Source organism: Canis lupus, chromosome 1, assembly GCF_003254725.2.
Source record: "Canis lupus dingo isolate Sandy chromosome 1, ASM325472v2, whole genome shotgun sequence".
NCBI classification, from domain to species: Eukaryota; Metazoa; Chordata; class Mammalia; order Carnivora; family Canidae; genus Canis; species Canis lupus.
Window position 1 is genome coordinate 100988774 of NC_064243.1, and position 27759 is coordinate 101016532.

The 27759-nt window shown below is 40.8% G+C and overlaps 1 protein-coding gene across 1 annotated transcript in view; it reads right to left on the minus strand.

Moving 5' to 3' along the window:
• LOC112644918 (zinc finger protein 543) overlaps window positions 1–19947 on the minus strand; it is a 32866-nt gene extending 12919 nt beyond the window's left edge. The window contains 12 exon segments of the mRNA XM_049095514.1: window positions 1–344; window positions 346–712; window positions 715–1075; window positions 1077–1165; window positions 1168–1539; window positions 1542–1751; window positions 1754–1840; window positions 6388–6483; window positions 11367–11493; window positions 12019–12108; window positions 13146–13231; window positions 13746–19947. Coding sequence (XP_048951471.1) covers window positions 1–344; window positions 346–712; window positions 715–1075; window positions 1077–1165; window positions 1168–1539; window positions 1542–1751; window positions 1754–1840; window positions 6388–6483; window positions 11367–11493 — 2053 coding nt within the window. The 5' untranslated portion in view covers window positions 12019–12108; window positions 13146–13231; window positions 13746–19947.
• Window positions 19948–27759: the final 7812 nt, after the last annotated feature.

Sequence of the window (27759 nt, forward strand, 5' to 3'; positions counted from 1 at the left end):
TCCCCAATAGAAGCTATCAGGGAGTGACTAAGGACTGCCCATTTGTGAAGGTTCTTCCTACTTCCGTTGTGCTAACAGAGTTTCTCCCGGTATGAATCCTCTAATGCTGAGGGAGGGAGGAGCTGCAACTGAAGGCTTTTCCACACGCACTGCACTCATAGGGCTTCTCTCCAGTGTGGATAATGGAGTGTCAGCTGAGGCTTGTGCGCCAGCAGAAGGATTTCCCACACTCCATGCATTCGTAGGGCTTCTTTCCACTGTGAATCTGCTGGTGCCTTGAGTGGCGACTGAAGGCCTCCCCACACTCCATGCACTCATAGGGCTTCTCTCCAGCATAAATGCTGATGTCGAATGAGGTCTTTCCTCATGCTAAAGGCTTTCCCACACTCTTTGCACTCAAAAGGTTTTTCTCCAATGTGAGCCCTTTTATGCAAGATGAAAGTGTAGCAGTAGGTAAAGGCCTTTCCACACTCATTGCACACACAAGGCTTCTCCCCAGTGTGGATAATGGCATGTCGAATGAGGTTTGCTCTCTGGCAAAAGGCTTTGCCACACTCCATGCGTTCATAGGGCTTCTCACCACTATGGATCCACTGGTGTCTTGTGAGGTATGACTGGCGATTGAAGGCCTTACAACACTCCATGCACTCATAGAGCTTCTCCTCAGTGTGGATGCTAAAGTGCCAGATGAGATCTGATCAATTGCTAAAAGTTTCCCACACTCTTTGCATTCACAGGGTTTTTCTCCAGTGTGGGCCCTTTTATGCAAGATGAAAGTAGAGCAGTGGGTAAAGGCCTTTCCATACTCACTGCATATATAGGGCTTCTCCCCAGTGTGACTCCACTGGTGATGCCTGAGGTGTGACTGGCAGTAGAAGGCCTTCCCACATTCAAGGCACTTGAATGGCTTCTCTCCTGTGTGGATGCTGTAGTGCTGAATGAGGTCCATGCTGTCGCAAAAGGCGTTCCCATATTCATTACATTCAAGGGGCCTCACTCCATTGTGAACCTGCTGGTGCCAGGTGAGGTGTGACCTACAGTTGAAGGCCTTCCCACACTACAGGCACTCAAAAGGGCTTCTCTCCCGTATGGATGATGTAGTGTCGAAGGAAACTTGTCGTATCACAGAAGGCTTTCCTACATTCTTTGCACACAAAGGGTTTTCTCCAGTGTGGCTTCTGTTATGCAAGACTAAATTGGAGCAGTGGGTGAAGGCCTTTCTACATTCACTGCACTTATAAGGCTTCTCTCCAGTGTGAATCCGTTGGTGTTGTGTAAGGCGTGACATGCAGTTGAAGGCCTTTCCACACTCCTTGCACTCGTAGGGCCTCTCCCCCGTGTGAATGATGTGGTGCTGGAGAATGTGTGTGCTCTTGCTGAAAGTTTTTCCACATTCAGTGCATTCATAGGGCCTTACTCCAGTGGGCATCTGCTTATGTTGAACTAGAAAGCAATTCTTCGTAGACACTTTCCCAAATTCCTTACACTTATAGGGACATTTCCGTTCATGAATGAAGAGATCTTTCAGTCATCCTTGCGGTCACATTTGTGCAGAACGTGTTCTGGGGGGATCAGATCCTGCACAGTCCTTGAGTGTAGACCATCATCTGTCCCTAAACCATCATGTTCAGGCTTCATGTTCCCAGGGAGCTTCTCCGTTTGGGGGTCTATCCCTGGTTTCAACTGGCCTTCCAGCACTTCTGATAGCCTATCCTGATTCTTGCCTTGCCTCAGCTATCCCCCAGAGTTTGCTGAGTCAGTTGATCCTGTGGGGAGACTTCCTCAGACAAGGCAAGGTGAGAATGAGAAAACTCTGTGGTCTGGGGTTTTGTACCATAACCTGAAAGGAACACAAGGTACAGCAGGGCTTATTACAGATGGCAACACAGAAAAGTAAAATTTCCATTTCAGTAGAAATAAGAAGATGAAAACAGTGGCTCCATGCCTGCCATGTTTTCAAATCTCTGAAATCCAGTTTGAAATTTCTTTTTGGATCTTGAATTCTTGAAACCTTTGAGGGGAAACCAGAGTGAGAGGAGAGGTGAGGGACATACTGGCAACTAGGGACAAATACACAGGGTAATGACACTGCATGTGTTGGGTTTGCTCAAAGCAAGAACATCTCCAGATGCTATAAGAGGCCAGTGAAGGGGCACCTGATACAGCCTGCACAGCAGCCAGGAAGAAATCAAGGAGGGTTCCCAGAGAGGGAGTACAAGAAGTTGCTGTAAAGATAAAACAAGAAAGCCATTTCAGCCTTAGTTAACAGAATGAACAAAGGCAGAGTCTTCCAAGACTCAAGGAACCTACAATGCAAGAGGATGGGACTGGTAAGAGTGTGGCCCCGACTTGGGATTGGTGTTCTCACAAGAAACACAAAAGCATTTGGGTCTTCTCAGTGCCACCTAAGGATGGAAGAAGAGACTCATATCTGCACACCAGGAATAGCTCCCCAACCAGACACCAGATCTGCAAGCACCTGAGTCTTAAACTGTCTTCAGAACTCTTGGCATTCTTGTTATAGCAGTCCAGACTGACTAGACAGTTGGTATAACTAAAGGTCTCATTCTTGAGTTCAGTGATGTTAAGTGTATTATTTTCAAAAAGAAATGAATGAGTAAATAACTTAGTAAATACATCAATTAACTAAGGTCATTTGTGAATCACTGATGACAATCTGTCATAAACCAAGGTTTATGATCAAAATTTGTACCTGAGGTCCACTAAACAAAAGTTAGAGGTCACAGCAAAATTATGGTTAAGATCATGGTGTCTAACCACCAAAACCCTAGGCCCACGCTCCACAAGAACTCAAGATTAGCCCTGTGGCACCTGTCAAGGCACTCAAATTCCATAAGCCCTCGTTTTGTCTTCTAAAAAGGAAAGCTAAAAATAGAGCCTGGCCTGTAGGACTCTGTGAGGATGAAATGAAATCCTGCATTTACCATGTTAACTATGTGAACCACATTCAGTATGATGCCAGACACTGAGGTTATTTATGGGTTAATCCCATAATGGGGTTAAATAATACACACCTGGGACCTAATTAGGAAGCATATAAATTGACAGCGTCAGAATATGTGGATTAATCTTGAAGAGTATTGAAGAGTAAAAAGAAGAGTCCATGAGATGCCTGATGAGCCAACATTAGAGCCAATCAGAATAAGAAGACAAAGAAGGTCCCGGGAGATTAGGGGCAGAGACTCCAAGAGGACCAGATGCTTATGACACAATCTGAAAAGTCTGCTGCATTATGAATTCACACAGCATGGAGGTGAAGAGTATTAGCTGGAGCCAGAACACTTGGCACAAACTCTGCCTGTACCAAGTGAGCTGATACTCAACAAATTACTTAGCTCTTCCCAACTCAATTTCTTCGTCTGAAAAACTGAGAGACTCTCAGTTTCTGCCTCACAGACTGTCCTGGAGGTTAAATAAGAAAGTGCCTGTGAAGTGGTCACATAGTGCCAGCCACTGGAGGACCATTCAGTAAACTTCAGGCCATCACACATTATCACTGCTGTATTTGAAAATGAGGACCAAAGCAGTGACTATATGGAAAACTTTCAGGGCTGTGGTACGGAGGAACCCCCTCACAGGGCCTCAAAGCACAAAGAGAACGATGTTACCACTTTCACATGTGAAACTGGGAAAACTGCTTGGCAGTTTCCAACAAAGCCAACCTGTCCTGGAAACACACAGAATCCACTCCTGGGCTGCCCGGGTGGCTCAGCAGTTTAGCGCCACCTTCAGCCCAGGGCATGATCCGAGAGACCCGGGATCGAGTCCCACCCACATCAGGCTTCCACATGGAGCCTGCTCCTCCCTCTGCCTGTGTCTTTGCCTCTCTCTCTCTCTCTCTTTCTCTCATGAATAAATAAAATCTTTTTTAAAAAATTCAAAAAGAAAGAATCCACTCCTAACAGAAATCAGTGGTTATCTGCACCAAAACACGTAACAAGAATATTCTCAGCAGCATTAAGTTGAAAACCACAAGAATGCCTGCCCAGAAGGGAAGGGATAAATAAACAGCAGTTTTCAACACAATGAGGTATTACACTAGATTGAGAGTGAACAAACTCCAACTACATGCAACCACATGAAAAGACTCTCACAGACATAACAATGGTCAAAAGGAGACAGAAATACAGATGAAACAATCGATAGTCAAAGCAAATTCATGCTGATGGTCTCAATAGGGATTACCTAGCAGAAGGGGCTACTGAAGGCACAAGACCTTGACGAGGTGCTGGAAATATTGTACAGCGGTCCCCTTTATCTGTGGGGGATATGTTCCAAGACCCCCAGTGGATCCCTGAAAGTGCAAGTAGTACCAACCCTATATATAAAATGTTTTTTTCCTATATATACACTCCTATAGTAAAGTTTAATTTATATATGTGGCACATAAAAGATTAACAAAAGTAACTAATAATAAAATAATTATAACAAATACTGTAATAAAAGTTACGCAAATGTGGTCTCTCAAAATATTTTATTATATGGCACTCATCCTTCTTGTGATGCTGTGAGATGATAAAATGCCTACATGATGAAATGAAGTGAAGTGAATGACACAGGCCTGTGACATAGCATGAGGCTACTGGTGACCTTCTAATGATACATCAGAAGGACGATCATCTGCTTCTGGACTGTAGTTGACGTTGGGTAACTGAAATCACAGAAAGCAAAACCACAAATAAGGGGGCACTATGGCATATATTAAATATTAACATAGGTGGTGGTTATATTGGTTTACACATATACAAAGATTCATAAAGCTGACCTCTTAAGATTTTTGCACAATAGAGAATATGAGTTACAGCTCATTCAAAAAGTGCAAGAAAATGGGGATCCCTGGGTAGTTCAGCGGTTTCGTGCCTGCCTTTGGCCCAGGGCGCGATCCTGGAGTCCTAGGATCGGGTCCTGCGTCGGGCTCCCGGCATGGAGCCTGCTTCTCTCTCTGCCTGTGTCTTTACCTCTGTCTCTCTCTCTCTCTAGGTCTATCATAAATAAATAAAAATAAATCTTTTTTAAAAAAGTGCAAGAAAATAATAGTAAATGGGAGAATGGAACACGAGTGTAGAAATCTCTTGCAAGAATGAGACAACTTTTCCAAGATTGGTTATACAGGGAAAGCAGTGTTGATACCAGTGTGAAGACACTGGAGAGCCATAAGCCTTTTTTTTTTTTTTTTTGCCATAAGCCTTTTTAATTTACTTCCCCCTAATGTGATGTAACCAGGCATATTTTTATGTTGAGCAGAGAATGGATAAAGTAACAGAAGAGGCAGAAAAGAAGAAGCCAGTTTGCCCTGAAAAGGTGTGATCTGCAGTGGCACCAGTTACCATGCCTGACATCCCCAGTGCCTCAGCAGCCCAGATTAGGGGAATAGAAGGCAAAATGTTACCTTGAAGTTTAAGCAAACAAGGGGGGCACGAAGACATGGAGCAAGGGAGTGCTTCTGAGGGCCTGACATCTGGAGAATGGGTGTATGGAGAAGGTGAGAAAGGGTGGGATGCAGAATATAGTTTGTTTCCTTGTAGTTCAGAAGGAAATGTGAGATACTGTCATTATTCATTAGGACTAATAGTATTATGTGAATAACGCTAGCAGCTTACTTTTGCTGAGCCATTTACTCACTATGGGCCAGGGCCAGTGTGAACCAGTTTCATGAACAATCTGGTACATCCTCAAAAAACTCAATGACTCATTTAGAGACAGAGTATAGCAGACTACACTCACAGAACCATTTGTTCCTTTCCTTGGACACATAGCTCAGCCTCATTTCCCAGCCCCAGATGTCTTGTTAGTGGAATGTGAGGAGAAATAGTGTATATAGAAGTGGGTATGACATCCTCCTTTCTTCTCTCATTTCCCCTGTGCTAGCTAGAAGATGCCAGGACAATGTGCAAGTCTTACGCTGATGATGGGAGGTACCTGGTTCCCCAATAACTATGTAGTACACAGCTCCAAACTGACCTACATGGTCCCTGGGTAAGAAAAGTACTTTTCATATGCTGAGCCACCAAGATTCTGGAATATGCCTGTTAGAGCAGCTAGATTTACATTGTCTGAATTTATATATAAAGGCACAGTGAGATCATGCACCTTCTACAGGCCACAAGGCTGCTGTGTGTCACAGCTAGTTTTTAAGCCCAACCAGCTGGAGCTGAGAACCTGAACTCATTATCTAATAGGTCCTACATGCCCACAGGAGCACTGGAGACTGGGGAGCACAAAAAAGACTGGTGGTTAAAAGGCTCAATGGATCCTAAGCCTCTAGAGAGGCCACAATAATACAACTTCCACAAATTCCAGAGGCAGTAATCACTGTGCTATCTGCAAGCTGCCACAACCCCGATCTGGCCAACTGTTGGCACCTACCTGGGCAGGAGTTAGGGGAGAGGCCTCACTTTAATGTCCATAAATCTGGGCTGTGCTCCAATGGGTAGATCAGCTTTGGTTTGGGCAAAGGACAGCCTGTTAATGGAGAAAGAGAAAGGACAAGAAATTCTGGTGAGAAGAAACCTCTCAATCTAGATTGGAACTTTAGGATTTGGAGAAGGCCTCACAGAGAAGCTGCTCCCATCCATGCAAAGTGATGTGACTTGGAAACCAGCACATAAAACACCATAGTTGGGCCCCCAAAACTGTAGACATTAGTGTTGGCTCCATAGATAACCACCAATTCCCTTTGATCTACATCCTGTAGAATCCGAACATTATTCGGACCTAACTCCTAAAGGTGCTTTCTAATAAATCCAATCAGGGGCTTGATATTCCACACATCAGCCATATCTGGTTCGCTTGGTTGCCACCACAGACTAATTTACACAAAATCTCTGGGGTGAAGTCTGGGCATCAGGAGATTTTAAATACTCCATAGGTGATGGCACCCCACCTGGTTTTCATCATTTCACAAATGGAATCCCTGATCATTGATAGTCTGAGGTAGGCAGAGTGGCTGGGTACTCTGAGTAAAGAGAAGGGTTTATTCCAGGCAGAAAGGCTGGAAGACAAAAAAAGGAATAAGGACAACAAATAGAAAACAGTGACAAACATGGTAAATACTAATCCCAGAAAATCAACATCACTTGGAACATCAATGTTCTTCTAAATGCTTCAATTATAAGACAGAGACCAAAATCTAGTTCTGTAAAAAAAAAAAAAATAAATAAATAAATAAATAAATAAATAAATAAATAAATAAAATCTATAAGCTTCTAGCCAGGCTAAGAAATGATGTCAGAATGAATCAAATAACAAGAACCAGGGGTGCCTAGGTGGTGTAGTCAGTTAAGTGTTCAACTCTTGGTTTTGGCTCAGGTTGTGATCTCAGGGTTTCAGTCTGCTTGAAATTCTCTCTCTCTCTGCCCTTCCCACTGTTTTCTTTCTAAAATAAATGAATACATCTTTAAAAACACACACACACACACAATAAACCCAACTAGAGATTGTCTATAAGAAATCCACTGTAAATATAAAGACATGTACATGTTGAAAGTAAATGAATGGAGAAAAATACACTAATATGTTAATAAAACATGCTACTACTAATCAAAAGAAAGGAAGTATACCTATACAATTTCAGACAGAGCAGACTTCAAAGGAAGGAAAGTTACCACAGATAAAGAAGGCATTATATAATGATAAAGAGGTTAATTTGCAAAGAAGACATAAAAATCCTTAATCTGTATATGTCTGGCAACGTATCTCAAACTATGTGACACAAAAACAGAGAAAATGACAAGGAGAAATAGATGACTAAACTATCAAAGCTGGAGACCACACTATCCCTCTTTTGAAATGGACAGATCCAGACAGAAAGTTAGTAATGATGTAGCTGAACTCAAAAATACCATCCATTAACTGGATATAACTGACATCTACAGTTTACTTCAAAAACAGAATACACATTCTTCTCAAACTCACAGGGAACATTCACCATGATAGATCATATTCTGGGTCATAAAAACACACTTTAACAAATTTTAAAAAGAATAGAAATCATAAAATATCTGTTCCCCAACCATAAAGTAATTAACCGGAAATTAATAACAGAAAAATAACTGAAAAATCTCCAAATAGGTAAAGATTAAACTTACACTTTTAAATAACACATGGGTCTAAGAAGCAATCTCAAGAAAGTAAAAAATATTTTGAATTAAATGAAAACAAAAATATAGGGTGCCTGGCTAGCTCAATTGGAAGAGCATGTGACTCTTGATCTTGAGATCATGAGTTTGAGCCCCACATTGGGTGTAGAAATTCTAAAAAAAGAAATAAATAAACTTTAAACAAACTAAAAAGCCAAAAATACAACTTAACAAAATTTGTGGGATGGAGCAAAACAGTGCTTAGCAGGAAATTTATAACACAGAATGCATATTTTTTAAAGGAAAGATCTATAGTTAAATAAATTTCTACCTTAGGCAACTAAGAAAAAGAGTAAATTAAATGCCAAATAAACACAACAAAAGAAATAAGAATTAGAGCAGAAATCAGTGAAACTGAAAACAGAAAATAGAGAAAAATCAACAAAACCAAAATCTAGTTCTGTAAAAAAGAAAAAAAAAATCAATAAAATCAATAAGCTTCTAGCCAGGCTAAGAAAAAAATAAGAAATGACACAAATTACTAGTATCAGAAATAGAACAGAGGACATCACTACGGATCCCATAGACATTAAAAGGAAATTAAAGGAATACTATTAACAATTTTATCCTCACAAATTTGATAACTGAGATGAAGGAACCAATTACTTGAAAGACACAATTTGCTAAAACACACACAAGAAGAAACAGATAATCTGAATAGGCCTATATCTATTAAGGAAATTGAATCAATAGTTAACCTTCCAAAAAATAGGGACGCCTGGGTGGCTCAGTGGTTGGGCACCTGCCTTTGGCTCAGGTCGTGTTCCTGGGATCCAAGATCGAGTCCCGCATTGAGCTCCCTGCTTGGGGAGCCTACTTCTACTTCTCCCTCTGCCTGTGCCTCTGCCTCTCTCTGTCTGTGTCTCTCGTGAATAAATTGATAAATCTTAAAAACAAAACAAAACAAAAACCCTTCCAAAACATAAAGCACCAGGCCCAGTTGGGTTCACTGGTGACATCTACCAAACACTGAAGGAAGAAATTATACCAAGTCTCTACATTTTCTCCCAGAGATAGAAGCAGAGGGGATATTTACTAACTCAATCTATAAGGCTAGCATTACCTTAATATCAAAACTAAACACATAACAGAAAAGTATACACAGTATCTCTCATGAACATAGACATAAAAAGAATCCCCCACAAAATATTAACAAATCAAACCCATCAATGTATAAGACTATATACCACAACCAAGTGGGATTTACCCCAGATATACAAACCTGGATAAAAATTTAACAATCAATTAATATAATCCATCATATCAACAGGCTAAAGAAAACCACACAATTATATTGATAGATGCAGAAAAGCATTGATAAAACCCAACATCCATTCATTTAAAAAGAAAGAGAGAGAGAGAGAGAGGGAGAGAGAGAGAGAGAGAGAGAAATCTTGGCAAAATAGGAATAGAGGCAAATGTCTTCAACTTGATAAAGAGTATCTACAAAAATACCTATAGCTAACATCCTACTTTAAGGTGAAAAACTTGGAGTTTTCCCACTAAGATCAGGAAAAAGGCAGGATGTTCTCTCTAACCATATTTCAACATTAAGCTGAAAGCACCAATTAATACAACAAGAAAAAGGTATACAGATTGAGAAGGAAGAAACAAAATTCTTCATTTGTAGATGACATGATCATCTACATGGAAAATCCAACAGAATAAAAAGAAAAAAGACCTCTAAAACTAATAAGCAATTATAGCAAGATTGTAGGATACAAGGTTAATGTACAAAATGCCTTCACATATACCAGCACTTAACAAATAGAAGTTAAAATTGGGGATCCCTGATTGGCTCAGTGGTTTAGTGCCTGCCTTCCGCCCAGGGCGTGATCCTGGAGACCCAGGATCAAGTCCCACATCAGGCTCCCCACAGGGAGCCTGCTTCTCCCTCTGCCTGTGTCTCTGCCTCTCTCTCTATCTGTGTCTCTCATGAATAAATAAATAAAATCTTTAAAAAAAAAGAAGTTAAAATTAAAAACATATTACCATTTACATTACTCCCCAAATGAAATACTTAGGTATAAATCTAAAAAAATATATACAAGATCTACATGAGGAAAGCTACAAAACTCTGATAAACAAAATCAAAGAACAAAATAAATGGAGCAATATTTCATGTAGATGGATAGAAAGGCTCAATATTATTGAGATGTCAGTTCTTCCCAATTTGATCTGTAGATTCAATGCAATCCCAGTCAAAATCCCAGCAAGTCATTTTGTAGATATCAACAAACTGATTCTCAAGTTTATATGGAGAAACAAAAGACCCTGATCTCCTAAACACTACAGCAAGAAGAAAACAGCAAACACTCCTATGTGGGGCCAGCAACCTGAGTCCAAGGAGGCTGAAACAGTGAGAGGGGGATGTGAGCAGGAGGATTCAATCCTCAGGAAACGGGGGTCAGGGGGAGAAGCAGACTTGGTGACACCATTTTATGAACCACTAAGAAGAAAAAACTGGGAATCGCACTTAGCAATTTGGTCAAATAGAGACATGTGCACAAATAGAAAACACCATCTATTCTGGCCAACATTTCACAAAAGAAAGGACTTGTACCACCAAAAACTGCAGAGGAGAGCTTTTCACAATGAAGATGTGTCTTTTAAATTGAACAGATTAAGCTTTATGAGGGACTCACATAGTGACCCCATTTTCCTCATTTGCCAAGGATGGCATGTTGGGAGTAATGAATGAGTGAAGAAGAACAGTATCAGCATACAGAAAGAAGTAAAGACAAGGAACATGGGGCCTTTACACAGCAAGGACTGGGCAGCCACTTCCTGCTGCAAAATAGCAGTGGTAGAAAAACTCATTGTGAAAAGACAGACACAAGCAAACCCACAGAGAGAAGCCAGGAAGATAGCCCCAGTAGCCAGGGCATAACTGTGCTTTTATAAGTTGCTGTATCAGTCCCCCAGGGACCCAGCTGGAATTCCTGCCTTCAGGTTCTGTGAGATACCTCCATCTTCTCCCAGCACATCCTTCTCCTTTGGTTGTGACCAAAAGCAAACTATGTTTCTTGCCTAACCCTCCTTAAGACACAAGAGAGTAGGCAGGAAAAGAGGAGTCTAGAAAATGACTGAAGTGGGGAGGAGGACAGGATGGCTACAGCAGCCTTCATAAGTAGCCAGGCCTGAAGCCAGAGAGTGGAGTGGAGGAGGTTACAGATTTCCCATATGGCAGAGTTAGGGAAGCCTTACCCAGAGACACCAGGAGCCTGGAGGTCTCCAGCATCACCTCCTCATACAGGGTCCTCTGGGCCAGATCCAGCTGCCCCCACTCCTCCTGGGTAAAAGTCACGGCCACATAATCAAAGGTCACAGGCATCTGAAAAGTCAGAGGCAGTGTGTTGGTCTTGGGGCTACTGATAGGAATCAGAGTCCATCTCTCTTGATGGCAAGGGAGCAGAGTAACCAAGTACCCTGTGAGGGCTGAGCTCTGCGCTGGACTCAAAGAGGCAGAGATGCTGTTTTGCCTGGAATACAGCAGCATAAAAGAGCCTCCTGGGCAGCCCGGGTGGCTCAGCGGTTTAGCGCTGCCTTCAGCCCAGGGCCTGATTCTGGAGACCCGGGATCAAGTCCCACGTCAGGCTCCCTGCATGGAGCCTGCTTCTCCCTCTGCCTGTGTCTCTGCCTCTCTCTGTCTCTCATAAATAAATAAAATCTTAAAAAAAGAGAGACAGAGCCTCCTATGTGGGAGCCAATGGAGAATACCATGAGGTCAGGACCTTCCTATGTGGACTGTGAGGCATAGAACAGTAAGGGCTTTAAGATGCCACAGGAATGGGAAAAAGTAACAAAGATAATGAAAACAGCAACAATAATAATTACAGCAACAGCAGCTGAGACTCACTGATTATCCTGGGTGATGATGAAGTGGTGGTACCTGCTTGGGAAGTGGCAGGGCCTGGATGGGGTCCCAAAGCCTTCTGTTCCTCAGAGACTGTGTGGGAGAATCCACAATGAGCCATTGCTTTTTCCTACATCTTCCCCTCACTCCCTTTAGTAACTCTGAGGCAACTCAAACTGGCCCACCTGAGTCTCAACAGCAGGTATCCTTGAGGAAAGAATACTTCAGGCCCAGAGGATAGAAGCTGCTGAGGACAACGCAGGCTGTGGCAATAACAGCCTTTGATTTGTCACAGTGTCTGTCCTTGCTGAGAATATGATGGAACATTCAGCAAATGACCACAAAGTCTGGCCCTCCCAGGGTACGTCTCAGCAGATGGGGATACAGGGGCCACGGAAACCACACAGGTCCTCGGGAGACTCCTTCAACAACCAATGTACCTTTTATTGTCCATATACTTCCACTTGCTAAAATGCCACATCCCCACCTCATGTCTAAGGCCACTTACCGTAAGGAAGCCTGCTTGGCTTACTAAGATTACTTCAGGTGTGCCTCCAGGCTTCCCTATCTGCTTTTTGTAGAGAAAGGAGTAAAAATACAGGCTATGAATGTCGACACACTGGTTGTTTCCACTACTTCAGAGCTGCAGTAATTTTGGGCAGGTAACGAAAGCTCTCCAAGCCTCAAGTTGTTCTTGTGCAAAACAGTGATAATAACACAACTCAGAGGAGTTGAGGATTAAATGAGGTGAGATGTTATGCTTGCCTGTCAGTCCACCACAAAAACTAGTTAACACCAGCTATCACATTCCTTTTTGTTACTGTTTTCTCTTTATTCCGACAATGTCCTAGACAAGCTCAATCACCATGCTTAATTCTACCAGGTTCCCTGCACAAAAATACCAGATGATGGGTAAGTAGGAAAGGGGCCATTTTGGACTGAACTGCTAGGAAAGTTCTCTCCGAATGAGTGATATCAGAGCACAGGGCAGAAGGATCAGAGTCCCTGCAAAGTCACAAGGGCAGTAGCCCAGGCAAAGGCCAGTGCCAAGGACCAAGGCTGTGGTCAGGCTGATGCATCTGGGAAGAAGACAAGGCCAGAGGAGGTCGGCAGGAGAACCGGGCTGATACCTGCAGGTCAGGGCAGGGGCTGGATCTGTAGGTGTGGGAGCCCTTGGCAGGAGGCACCTTCCATCCTTCGTGCAGTGACTGGACACCTGCCAAAGACCCGCCACAGCTGTAGGACTGGGATGAAGTGACAAGCCCACGCCACTTGCTGGAAACAAACGATAGGAAGAAGAAGAAATCGGACGGCAGTTCCGGCCTCCAACCTGCCCAGGAGGCACACCCCGGCAGCACAGGCACCCACAGCAGAGGCAGCAGCGCCCAGAGCAAAGTCCACTCAACGGTGCCGGCTCCATCCACACTGCCGCCATCACGGGACCCCGTGCCCGGGGCAGGACCCGCAGGGGCGGCGGCCGAGGGGCCTGCCGGACGCGGCCGACCGCCACCCTTTCTACCCATAGCAGAGTGACCCCGGCGGACTGTCACACTCCGAGCCTCAGTTTCCCCGTGCAAATGCACCCGCAGACCATGGCCTCGCGTCAGGGCTGAAGAGACAGCGACCTGCGCTTCCGCGGGCACTCACGGGACATCCGTTACGGAAGTTGAGGGATGGGTCTCAGGCTCGCAAAAACACAGAGGTTGGACCTACAGTCCTCACCAAGGTACCTTCTCTGCTCCGGCCTCGGACAAAACACCCGCCACCGCCCAAAGACCCCGAAACCGGGGAGGACCCGCCCAACACTGGTAAAAGACAGACGCGTCACAGGGACCGGAAGTCCCGCCCCGCCGGCGCAGGCCGCCAGAAATGCCCCTATCCTGGGCGGTAATTGGCCCGGACACGCGGAGCACAGCCTTCTGGGTAATGTAATTTTCTCCCTTTGAACAACCGACGGTGGGGAACGTTCCAGAAGAGTGCGCGAGACCCAGGGAAACGCCTCGGAGCCGCCTCAGACCGTCTTCACAGTGGGATCAAGGGGCAGGGGCGAGACCGTCCCTAATATGCCCGGAAAAGTCGAGGCTCAGGAGGCGGGTCAGGGCACGTGCCAGGTCCCATAACCAGGCCCTGGCTCGACTCATAACTTCCCCGTGCACCTCACCTCCTAGCAATCCTGGAGTGAGGACGGATGCTCGAGCTGCAAAGTGACTGCCAGGACCAGGACGCCGGAAGCCCCTGCACCGCGGTGCATGCACATCGCCCAACCCCTCTGGGGCCTTCTTAAACTTAGCACCAGCGGCCACGTGCTACGGGGCCTCAACGCGAGGAGGGAGCACCCCGGGGCTGGAGGATCCATGTGCGAGCCCGGAGGTGGGGAGGCCACGCACGAGCAAGGCTAGGAAAGTCAGGACTCCCTTGTGCAGCAGGGTAGATGTGTCTGACGTAGGCACTTGACGTAAGCGTTGGCAGAGGGGTCGTGCGTGGATATGGAGACTGGGGAGCTGTTGCCGTGCATTGCAAGTTCAGGTCTCCACCAGAGAGATTAGATGGAGAAAGGAATGGGCAGGGTGAACCCTGAACCAACCTGGCATTAAGTAGTTGTCAAGAAACCAACAAAGTCATGTTAGGAACCCCAACAATCCTTCAAGAATGTATTACAAAATTTCTTAGAAGTCATCATCAGTTACTTCTTTGCTGCTCCCCCCCTCCCCCCTTTCAGGCCAAGGTGAGAAAATAAAGTACAGCTTCCAATGACTTGAGATACATACAGTTGTAAAAAGTGGAAACAGGGTGTGCATTTAACCCAGCTCTCCCGTCACAATTGTTAAACACATCACAAAAGAGTACACCTCCGCTTTTTCTCCCCGTGTGTTTGTGTGTTTATTTATTCATGAGAGACATACAGAGAGAGGCAGAGACATAGAGGAACAGGCTCCCTGCAGGGAGCCTAATATAGGACTCCATCCTGGGACCCTGGGATCACGACCTGAGCCAAAGGCAGATGTTCAACCACCCAGGTGCCCCTCTCCCCATGTGTATAAAATGGGAATCACAACATGCATATTTCTTATAAGAACTTATATTTATTCAATTAAAAAAAAGAATAGTGCTCTCATGTAAATGAATAGAGGGAGGTAAGAGAACTCTTCCTAAAGAATTCCAAGTAATACATAGATACTCTTATTTCAGGTGCTGGAATTTGATTCCCTTGAATTGGCCAGATCTAGTGACTAAGTATAGAAAGAGAAAAAGATTAACTTGAAAGGAGAGGAAACTAGCAGACACCACCCTTACCAGGTACATCATTAATAATGTCATGGTGATACCATGTACCACATAGTATGATGCTGTTCACCAGTATGATAAACAAAACTGTTCACCACTATGATTTCCTTCCCCAAAACTCACTTCACTCATTAAAAAAAAAAAAAAAAAAGATAAATACAAATTGAGAAACATTGTATAAGATACTTGATGAATACTCATCAAAAGTGTCTGGATCATGAAAGACAAGAAATGATGGAGCAATTGTCAGAAATGAGAGAATTAAACTAAAGAGAAAAGATGTTTAAATGCAACTTAATGTCCTGGAATGGGATCCTGCAATACAAGGATGTTAGTATGGAAAAAACTTAATAAAATTCAAATCATTTCTAAGGTAAACAGTATTATATCAATGTTAATTTCTTAGCTTTGACAAATGTACCATATATCTTTAAAATATTAGTATGAGGTGAAGCTAGGTAGAAGTTACATGGGAACTCTGTATTTGCCACTTTATACTAAATCTAAAACTGTAAAAATAAAAAATTTTAACTAAAGAGCATAGAGGGACTTCTAGCTTGACAACATGAGTAGTTATGTGGACTCATTCCCTAGTGAAACTGGTGAAGAAAATTTTAAAACAAGCAAAAACAAAATACAAGATTTAACATCTCTGGAAATGTCCCTAAGGATATGCAACAAATGAACATTTATTCAAGATGATCTATAATTCTGTAAAAACAATAAGAGTCTGTGGTATTTGAACTGAGACATTCATTCTCCTTCAACCTTCCCAATTCAAGATAGAAAATCCACTATACAGTGGTGCAGATGAGAGCACAGGATCCCTCACTACCAACTCCCAGTTGGATAGTTACCTTCCTGGGAGGGGTAGGAGGTCTGTCTTCCTCATCCTGCTCCCAGCTATTCACTTGCTGCTAAGGTTAAATTCCTGGCCAATGTGATTCCAGAGGCCTCTTCTTCAACCAAGTCACTACTTCTGGGTCGAAACTCCACTTTGGGCACCATCCTGCTGAGAATACTAGTATACTATCATTTTTGCCCAAGCTGAAAGGAAGTATTTCCACGCTGTGGGCAGCTGAAAAGACTTGAAGTTAACTCCCACCTACTCCACTGATCCTTAAGCCTCCAAAATGGGGGTGTCATGTCCCCACTCTCAATTCAAGAGCACTGGCTCAGTAATAATGCTTGGAGGAAGCAGAGAATGTGAGAAGACAATTTGGGAGTACCCTGCCTGGGGCAGAACAAATATCAAACACCATAGGAGCCCAAGAAGCTTGAATATTTTTGGTTCAGGCTGTGGATCAATTTGCCCCAGAAATTTGTTGAAAGCAATATAATTCTGGAACTCTCTCCTCAAACCCCATGAATGGTCTCTTCAGTTCTCTGTAAGTGGAAAAATTCACCAACTCCTAAATTCTCTCTGGCCAGGAATGTGTTAAATGGGTCATAACCCTGGAATTCTATAATCTGCTTTGTGTTCAGCCTGTGTCACTTGGGGGAGGGAGGTCACCCTCTAACAGGTATCAGCTCCAGTCAGTTCTTCCTTCCATTCCTTGTAAAAATCTCTCCCATTCTTTCGGAACCAGGAGCACAAACATATCCTAATCCCAAACAATGACTGTCATCCAGGGACTGTGGTTCTCCACGGAGTCATATGCTACTTACTGGAAGCAGAAACAGGGAACTAGTAGATGAACAACAAACAGTCCTAATAATAATGGTGCCAAGAGACCAGGAGCATTTAGGACCCTTATGGTAAAATGCATTCAATATTAACCCTACAAAAAAAAAAATTAACCCTACAAATACTTCTAGAGCAGCTGAGGGAAGGCACTTTGCAAGTGCTATGGAGAATATAGTGTTGAGTCATGTGTACTTGGATTGCAAACAAGTGGTCGGTGATGAGACTCAGTTCACGTCAAACATTCCCTCCTTGTAGAGGTCTCTCCAGACCTATCAATTTTAAAGTATTCCTCCAACCCAACATCACTTTTCCATTTCTCTTTTGTCACTCATAATGATTTAAAATATATTTATATTTATTTGTTCAGTATTTATTGAATGCCATCTTTTCACAGGCACTGCACTCAACAATGGGGACACATATATACAAAAAAAAAAAAAAAAAAAAAAAGAATGCATTCCTGCTCTAAAGGATCTTTCATCCTAACAACCAATAATTTAAAAACAAGAGCAATGAAAACCCTAAACAATATAGGTTTAAAAGTAGGGAGTGCTGTGGAGATAGGAAAAAGTAGAGCAGATGAGAAATAGAGAGTAGAATGAAAGCAGTTTTACAGTACTAAGAAACGTGGCTGGGACAAGTCTAAGGAGTCATATCAGCCCAACCAACTCCTGAATACATTAACTTTTTTCTCCTGGGTATATCCCCCCCACCCCCCGGGTACATTTTAGAGCATACTGGAAACATTCCACCCTCCTAATAGCCTACAAAGTACTACACAATGTCTCCATTTATCTGTCTCATTTTGTCCAGCTTCAACCCCTACAGACTGGACACTAGCCTTCTTGCCCTTCTTCAGGCACTCAGTGCTCCCCCCACTTGTTTCATTGTCCTAGGTATTTTCTGTGTGACACAGTTCCTTTGGATAGCTACTGGGCTGGGTGACTCATTATCTGAGTACAGACTCTGAGGAAGGAAATGATTATCATGGAGGAAAAATTTATTCTTATAGATCCCTAGACTCAGGATGCAGGGCACACAATGCAAGGCCACGTGAAAACCAGGATGAGTCAGGAGGCAGCAGTGGAGGACAAAAAAATGGTCCAGAACTTTTGTATTTAACACAGGAAAGGTGAGGCAGGGCAGGGGAGACAGCTTAGGATTGACCAGTTTGAATGCTATTGGTACGCTTTAAAGGAGAGGGGCTGTCCCTATTGGTCTGGTACTAGGACCTGGGATGGTCAGTACAGAATATTGTCTCCTGAAGTAAAAAGGCCAGAAAGAGTGGCCTGTCTCACCACTCTCTGTACTTTGTCACCATTAAATTATACCCTACTTTGGAAGAATATCCACTGTGACCTAATTGATTTAGTTACAATGGTTTACATGTATATAAGCCGTCACCTCAAAGCTAGGATTCTTTTTCATTGCAGTGGACTCTGTTTAATGCTTGTAAAAGATATTTGAATTTACTCAACCTTTTAGTACCATTCAAGTCACTGTGAAGAAGAGCTGATGTAACAGGCCTGAGACTGCTATCCGTTGGGCTTCAAAGTTTGCCTTGGCTGGAGTTTGGGACTTTATATTTCAGGTTTCCCGTAATTCCCAGAAATGACAAATGGCTCAGTGTGCCTATTGTGTCAACAATGTGGCTTATGCTGGTGACCTGCTATCCGTCTGGAGGTCTAGAATTTGATTTTAGAGAAAGAGTGCCTAATAAAAACCCTGGACAGTTTCTAATGTGCTTCCCCGGTAAACATTTCACAAATGCTGTCATAATTCATTGACGGACCTTAAGCACTCAAAACCCCTGAAGAACTTCAGTCCTTCTGCCTTTTCCCTTGCCTGAGTTTGTTTGCATCCTTTTGTTGTAATAAATCATAGTTGTTAAGTATATGCTGAGTCCTTCGAGTTGCCTTAGTAAATCATTAAATCTGGGGTAATCTTGAGGACTCTCAATACCACCATTCATTATGACTTTTCAAGTCTTAGAGATCTGGCCATAAAAGCCTGTGTGATTTCTGAGGTCAACATATGCTCTTTACTGTGCCGATTATATCACAGCTTTATGTAAACTCTGTGAGGGACCCAAACATTAAAATAAAAATACACTGCTGTGTATGGCCATTTACTAAGACACACATATATTAAGTGTCTACTAAGGAAAAGAAAATGTAAGGACAACAGAATGAGACACTGGCTGGATATGGGGATGATGAAAAAAAACATGGCTGTAAAGTATCCAGCTCAGGCAACAAGACAGAACATAATGGACTTTAGTGAGATGTTTCTCAGGCACCTCGAACACTGTGTGTAAAACCAAATGCCTCCTGTATCCCTCTTTTACCTTCCTACCACCTCAAATCCAGAGATTTTCTGAAATTTTCTACATTATAACAGATTATGTAGCAGTTAAAAAGTACAGTTGGTTTACTTCACTCATCCTGAAGGAATGATCAAGGTATATAGTCCAATGAAAAAAGGGGATTATAGCTAAATGAACATAATTTGATCCATTTTAATAAAAATGATGGTGACCAGGAAAACAAAAATGATATTATCCTATGAGAGGGAATATAGGAAAGGATACGGACATGAATCCTGCAGCTACCCTAACTGGCCTCAAACCCCTAATCATACTTCCTGGTTCAATGTACAACTCTGTTAATTCCTTACCCTTTCTGTTCCTCAGTTTCCTGATTTGTAAAATGGGGATAATATTACCTAACACAGGCTAGTTGCAAAGATTAAGAGTTGATGTGTATAAAACATTTAAAATAATGACGGAAACATAGTAACATACCATGTCTGGTTGCTCTCATGATTATTAGGGGCACATCCTCAAGGTGATGACTGACCACATGACACATGCATACAGGCTCAGTATGTATGAATACTGACAAGGCGTGGAAGGATGACCAGAGAGAAACAGTCAACCTGGAGACAAGGATTTAGGGAACTCTGTATTTCGCCAAGCATAAAATGCCTCAAGGGGGAAATTAACTCAGTCATGGAACACCTCACAAATGAGAGCAAGGGTGACAGATTCTGAACAGCACAAATGTTTAATAATAGATGGAAGACGATGCAGACCCTCTGAAGTAGGGCAGGAGCTCACAGAAACCAGGAAAGTCTCTCTTTCAAGTCAGAGGTGGGCAGCAGTACAAAGTTCCAATCAGAGTGCATGTGTTGGGTGGAGGGGAGTGGGGGGGACAAGAGGGAACTTTGTGAGACTTGCTTAAGTCCAGTGACAGTGGTGGAGACCATGGTTTAGTCGTCAGTGGGGTGAAGGGACATGAGAAGGTGGGGACAGTGGACAGAACAGTTACACAGGGTGTGTCTAGGAGAGAGAAGGGCAGAGCTCACTGGGCATGTGGGGCAGAAAGCACCTGGGGTGACACTAGAGACCAGTACACAAGTATAGATTAAGAGGATAGAAGGGGATTAAGAAGAAGTTAAAGACCAAGCAGTGAGGGTATAAAATAGGTCCTAGACAAATCAGGGATTTAGGACACGAGTGTCCAACCACAAAGAGTAAGAGTGATCCATGAAGAGGAAGGACCTCTTTCTTTTTTGATGCTATACAGGTATTTCCTTTGTTTACACCACTTTGCTTTTATAAAAGACCTATATTAGTACGTGTTTTCACTAACTGAAAGAAATCTGAGAAGGATTTTCGCTTTTACCAAAAAAGTTGAGAAGCAAAAACAGAGTTCACCATGTTTTGTAGCGCGCTGTTATAGAGGCAGTGTACATTCCAAGCAGCAAGACTAGAACTGCCAAGGTCCTTTCCCAGGAACAATTCAGAATCTCAGCATCAAGCCACCATAGCTTTGAACTTTGTGAGCATCTGGGATTTATCTTGGCTTATTTTGTGCATCTGTTGCCAAGATGTCCAAAGGTATCAGAAAAGCCTATAAAAGGTTATTTTTTGAGTCTGGGATGCTAACAAATTTTTTCCATATAAATTAATATAATTGTTTCTTTGCTTTATGCCATTTCCATTTAGGAAAATTTTTAAAGAAATGCTCTACTTTCCAATAGTGAGGATAGCAGAGTATAGAGAGCTGGGGAATTTTACACAGAAATCTTTCCTGGAATATAATACTCTGAACATTCTGCAGATCACTCTCAGTTCTAATGTCTGTTCTTAGAAATATACATGGATACCAACACAGAAGACTGCAGTCCTTCCATTCCTCCATATAATCTAGGACTTCTATTCCAACATCAAGATAAACCACAGAAAATATTACTTTGGACTACATAGTATTGCCTGTTTTCTCAGAGCCCTTCTTTGGCATTACAAACTAGACAGAGAAAAAGACGCATAGAGAAACAAATAGAAAGTAAACAATTGAAAAATTTGAAAACCAAAATGAAAACTCACTGGGTGAGCTCACTGGATTAGATACGAGAGAAAAGGTTCAGTGGGCTCAAGAGAAATCAATGGAAATTAATCACTCTAAGCAATAGGAGAAAACAGACTGGGGTAGGAGGGAGAAGTGGGAGTCCAAGGACCCTCTGGGATAAAAAGAAAAGATCTACCACTCACATTACTAGAGTCCTGAAAGGGAGGAAAAAGTGTGGGGCTGAAAAAATACTTGAAGACTATCTAAAGTATACATCAACAGATCCAAAAAGCTAAGCAAATGCCCAACAGGATAAACCCCCAAAATTTCATGCCAGGCTCTATCATAATCAAACTCCAAACTCTATCCATATACAATAAAAAAACCACTTGAAAAACAGCTTGACAGAAAAGTCTATTACAGATAGAAAAACAATGGGTCAAATGGCAGACTTCTCATCTGAAACTGAGAAGAGAAGGAAGTGACATGCTTTTCAAGTACTAGGAAGAGAACTGCTGACCCCAAATACTAGATCCCACAAAAATATCCCTACAGAATGAAGGAGGCGTAATTTTTAAGTAAAGGAAAACAAAAACATTTGTTACCTAGAAGACCTTCCCCATAAGATTACAGATGATCCGACTTAAAATGGTTTTATGATTTTTTTGACCTTATGATGACCATATGACTGTAAAAGTGATATGCATTCCGCAGAAACCATACTTCAAAATCTGATTTTGATTTTTGTCTCAGACTAGCAATATGCAATGTGATACTCTCTTGTGTGATGTGAGGGGCAGCACATCTCCCAGGCACCTGGGCAATCACAAGGGTAAACTACTGATGCTCCACAACGTACTATGTTGCCATCATTTTTGGATATTGTTTTGTGTTTTCACATCCCATCATGTCTACAAAACACCCATCTGTGTCTCCCACTTCTGGTGTGAAAACAAAGGCAATTATTCTTGTGAACAAACTCAAGATAATTACCTAGCATGGAAGGCAGCAAGCTAATAATGGCCATCACATGTGAGTTAGGATTTTCTTAATCAACAACCATATTAATGGTCAGTATTGGATAAATCTACTGTCATCATTAAGAAAAGAGATGGGCCAATTGATGACATGGAGAAATTACCTGTCACATGGATATCAGACAATACCGAAGGGCATACTGCTTAGCTGACAATCCAGGCTAAGGCAAGAAGTCTTTTTGATATACTAAAAGAGCATGCTGATGATCCTCTACATACACAAATGTTTATAGAAAGTCGTATAAAAAAAAAAAAGTTGTATAAGTGATTCCAATGCTTCATAAGCACCATAATTTTCATAATGTGAAGGCCAGCAGTGAGAAACGAATACTGCCAATACTGAAAGTACTGAAGCTTTTAAGGAAGAGCTACATAGGGTAATTGTGGATGAGAAATATTTGCCAGAACAAATATTTAATGTCAATAAAGGAAGCTTGTTCTGGAAGTGTATGCTGGGGTATTCATACATCCGTCAAGAGTCCAAGACAGTGTCAGGATTTGAAGCACTGAAAGACCATATAATACTGTTCTTGAGTGGAAATGTGGCAGAGTTCAAATGAAAGTCCTTTCTACTTTACTACCAGAGAACCCTAGAGTATTCAAGAATGTGAACAAGTATATGGTTCCTATTTATTATTACCATAACAAGAAAATTTGGATGACATTAGCACTGTTTAAACACTGGTTTTCAAACTGTTTTATTCCACAGGCAGAGACTATTGTAGTCAAGACGTCTCATTCAAGATTCTTCTTATCTGAGATAATGCTTCAGGGCATCCACAGCATTTGAGGGACATGCATCCTGATGTAAAGGTTGTGCAGTTGCCAAAAAACACAACTGTACTCATTCAATCAATGGACCAAGGTACAATAGCTATATTCAAATCATACTATTTATTTATGTCATTCATGCAGGCCATTGAAGTGACTGAATCTAGCCAAATGCTAAAAGTTTTAGAAAGATTTTCACATTCTAAATGCTATCCAGAGTAGATCTACAGAATGAGAAGTCATGTAGCAATGCATGATGGAAGAAAGTTTTGAAGATATATGTGAACACATTCAAAGGCTTTAGCAAAGACTTGCTGTTGATAAAACAGTAAGTAACAAGATATTAGTGCTTGGGAAACAGCCAGAATTGGACATTAGTGATGAGGATATTCTTGAGCTTGTTGCATTGACGCTGAAAGCATTCTATTAAGGAGCTAATCAAACTAGAAGAGCAAAAAAATAAAGAAGCTGACAGAGAAGAAGTTGCACATGAAGTACCAAGAAAGGTCACAGCAAACAAACTAACAGAGGAATCTGCTACTATCAGCAGTGGCATTTAGATGTTAGAAGAAACACACGTCAGTCACAAGACATTCACAAGAGCTGATGGGCAGATACAGGATGCTTGCTACAGAAAAATATATAATAAGAAAAAACAAAATATATAGAAAGAAAAAACAAACTGCACAAAACTTGGTACCTTCCTAAAGAACACTACATGGCTAAACCATCAACAAGTGTTGATGCCCTAGGGCCTTCTACCAGCTATTCCTGATCCTCATCATAATAAACTGATGATCCTATCATTGTAGCATCACCATTATCCAGCAATTAATTTTAGTTCACCATTTCAAACATTCTTTAGGCTTGGCTGTGTATGTTAATGATAAGTACCCACACAATCATAGTTTTTCACTTTCAGAATAGTATTCAATAAATTACATGAGATATTCAACACTTTATTATAAAATAGGTTTTGTGTCAGATGACTCTGCCCAACTGTAAACTAATGTAAGTGTTCTGAGTATGCTTAACATAGGCTAGGCTAAACCATGATGTTCAGTAGGTTAGGTGTACTAAATGCATTTTTGACCACGATATGTTCAATTTACAATGGGTTAGTTTATCGACACATAACTCCATCATAAGTCAAGGAAGAGCTGTATGAGTTTGCAAAAAAAGAAAATGTTAACAGAAAAAAAAATCTTGAAATTTCAAAGAACAGAATGGAAAAAGTAAACACTACACTTCTCACAGGTTTTGTAAAAATTGCTTGATAGTTAAAACAAAAATGTCAACCAATATGATGCTCAGTGTATAAAGAAGAAATACTTAACACAATTATTAAAGAGTGGGGAATGTGAAAGGATCCAATGAAAGGAAAGCTTCTACATATCAAAGTGCTGATAGCATAGGCTGTGATAAATTATAGATGTATAAAGCAATACCTAAAATAATCAGTAAAATACAAAGAGATATACTCAAAAAATCACAGATATATCAAATGGAATTCTGAAAATTAAAGTAACCCACAGGAAGGCAAAATAAAAATAACAAACAAAACCCCCCAAAACAATAGAGGAAAAATAAACAGGGAACAAAGAAAAAACAAATCATAAACAGGCAAACCTAACACATCAATAATTATTTTAAACTCAAATGATCTAAACATAACAATTTTAAAAGAAATCAGCAAAATGGGGATGCCTGGGTGTCTCAGCAGTTGGGCACCTGCCTTTGGCCCAGGGTGTCATCCTGGAGTCCTGGGATTGAGTCCCACATTGGGCTCCCTGCATGAAGCCTGCTTTTCTCTCTCTCTCTCTCTGTCTCCCATGAATGAATGAATAAAATCTTAAAAAAAAAAAAAAAGAAAAGAAAAGAAAAGAAAAAAGAAATCAGCCAAATGGCTAAAAACAAAGCACGACCAAAAATATAAACCAAGAAATGCAAAATATTAACCAAAAACTGCAACAGTGGCTATATTAATAACAGATAAACTATATTCCAAAAAAAATTTAGAGACAAAAAGGTACATAGCATAATGATAAAAAGGTCAACACACCAAGATGAACGAGCAATCCTCAATGTGTACACACCTACAACAGAGCTTCGAAATACTCAAAGCAAAAACTGATAGAACTTAAAAGAAGAAACAGACAATTCCAGATTATACTGCAGTCTTCAAAGTCCCTCTCTCAGCAATTGAAATACTAAACAGAAAATCAGCAAGGATGCAGAAAATCTGAATAACATCATCAATCAACAGGATCATGTGGACATTTACACAAACTCCATCCAACAGCAGAATACACATTCTTCTCAAGAAACCAAACATTCATCAAGATAGACCATTTTGGGTCATAAAGCAAACCTCAACAAATTTAGACAACCAGATCAAATACAAAACAAACTAGAAGTCATTAACAAGAACATGAAACACTCCAAACACTAGGAAATTAAGCAATATACTTCTAAATGACTTATGGGTTAGAGAGGAAGTCTTGAATAAATAAATTTTTAGAACCAAATGAAATGTAATTAAAATGTATTACAACTTGTGAGGAAAGTGCTGTGACGAAAATTTATAGAATATAAAGCTTACATTAGAAAAGTAAAAAAATCTCAAATTCTAAGCATCCGTCCCAAGAAACTACAGAGGAAAATACCACAAAAGCAGGTGGAAGAACAAATATAATAAAGGTCAATACAGGTATCAGTGAAATTAGGAAAAAAAGGTAACAGAGAAAAAACAGTGGTGTAAAGTGCTGTTTCTTTAAAAAGATCCAAAAAAAAAAAAAAAAAAGGATAAATAAGAAGACTGACAAAGATAAAAAGAGAATTGACACACTTCTAATATCAGGAATCTAACTGGAGATGTAAGTACAGATTCTTCCATCATAAACAGTATATTAAAGGAATACTTGAAACAAATAAAAACATTTAGATGAAATGGAACAATTCCTAAAAAAGGACAACTATGAAAATTCATCCAATATGAAATAGATATTCTGAATAGTTCTATACATATTAAATAAAATAAATACATAATTAAAAAGCATTCAAAAGAAAAATCTCCAGGCATACATGGCTCACTGGAGAATGCTACCAAACATTTATAAAACAAATGAAAGCAATTCTAGACACTATCTTCCACATTATAGAACACTCCCAATACATACTTGGAGGCCACTATCACCTAGACACCAAAACCAATGACAGTACGAAACAAAGATAAAAGACAAACAAAAAAGAACAAAAGAAAGGAAACTACATATCATTACCACTCATGAAATTAGAGGAAGATTTCCTCAACAACATGCTAGCATATTAAATACTGTAACACAATATATAAAAGTAATTATACTCTACAACCACGTAGGGCTTATTTCAAGAACACAAAGCTGGTTCCACATTCAAAACTCAAATCAATATCAACAAGCTACAGAAGAAAAAACACTATTAATTGGTAAAGAAGTAGTATATGGTAATATTCAACACCCATTCACAATAACAGAAAAAAACCCAGCAAATTAGGAATATGGGAAACTTACTAAACTTGGTAAGAAAATTCTATAAAGAAAAAAAACCTTATACTAACATCATACTTGATGAAAAAGTGTTTTCCCACTATCAGAAACCAGACAAGGATATTCTTTCTTACTACTACTGATCAACATATTGGAAATCCTAGCTAGCAGACAAGAAAAGACAATACTAGGTATATATATGATGATATATATATGATGAGGAAAAAAAAGAACTGTCTATTTGCAGATGATATTTTTAAGTTTTATAACCCCAAGCATTCTACCAAAACAAATAAATGCCTACAGTTCAGCAAGGTTGCAAGATACCATAATGACATCCAAAATTTAATTACATTTCTGTATACTACCAAAACTTATGTGGAAATTGAAAGTTCAAAAGTCAATGCCATTTATAATAAAAGAAAAAACATTTAGATGCAAATCTTATAAAATTCATACAAGACCTATTATTGAAATCTATAAAACAGTGATGAAGTAAATCAAGCAATAGAGACATCCTGTGTTCATAAATTGAAGAGTTAACACTGTAAAGATGCCAATTCTCAACTGATCTGACAATTTAACCCAATTTCTATAGAAATTCCATAGATTTTCTTCATAAAAATAGGCTTCTCCAAAACTTTATGTGAAGTTCAAAGTAATACAGAGTGCTAAATTAGGTTTAAATTAAAAAAAAATAAAGAGAGAGAAATCATTTTATAAAGCTGGAGGATTTACACTTAATTACAACAATCAAGGAAACCAATCGTAAAGGACAAGAAAAAGTCTAAGTATCATCTCTTTAAAACCACATGAAGATTAAAAAAAAAAAGAGCCTTAAAGAGTCTTAAATGGTGCAATAAAATGGGCTCGCATTCGTATGTGTATTTTTATGTCCTCAAATATAAAGGTGTTTGATGGGTCCAGCCTTTATAGTTCTCAACAAAAATTAAGCTCCTTAAACAGAGACAATGTTTTAGAACAAAGAAGATGTTCATAAAAGTTTCCAAATCTGCCCTCAATTGTCTAACTCTCTTGACACTGGACAACAATGAATGCATATACACAACACATAAAAGTCTAGG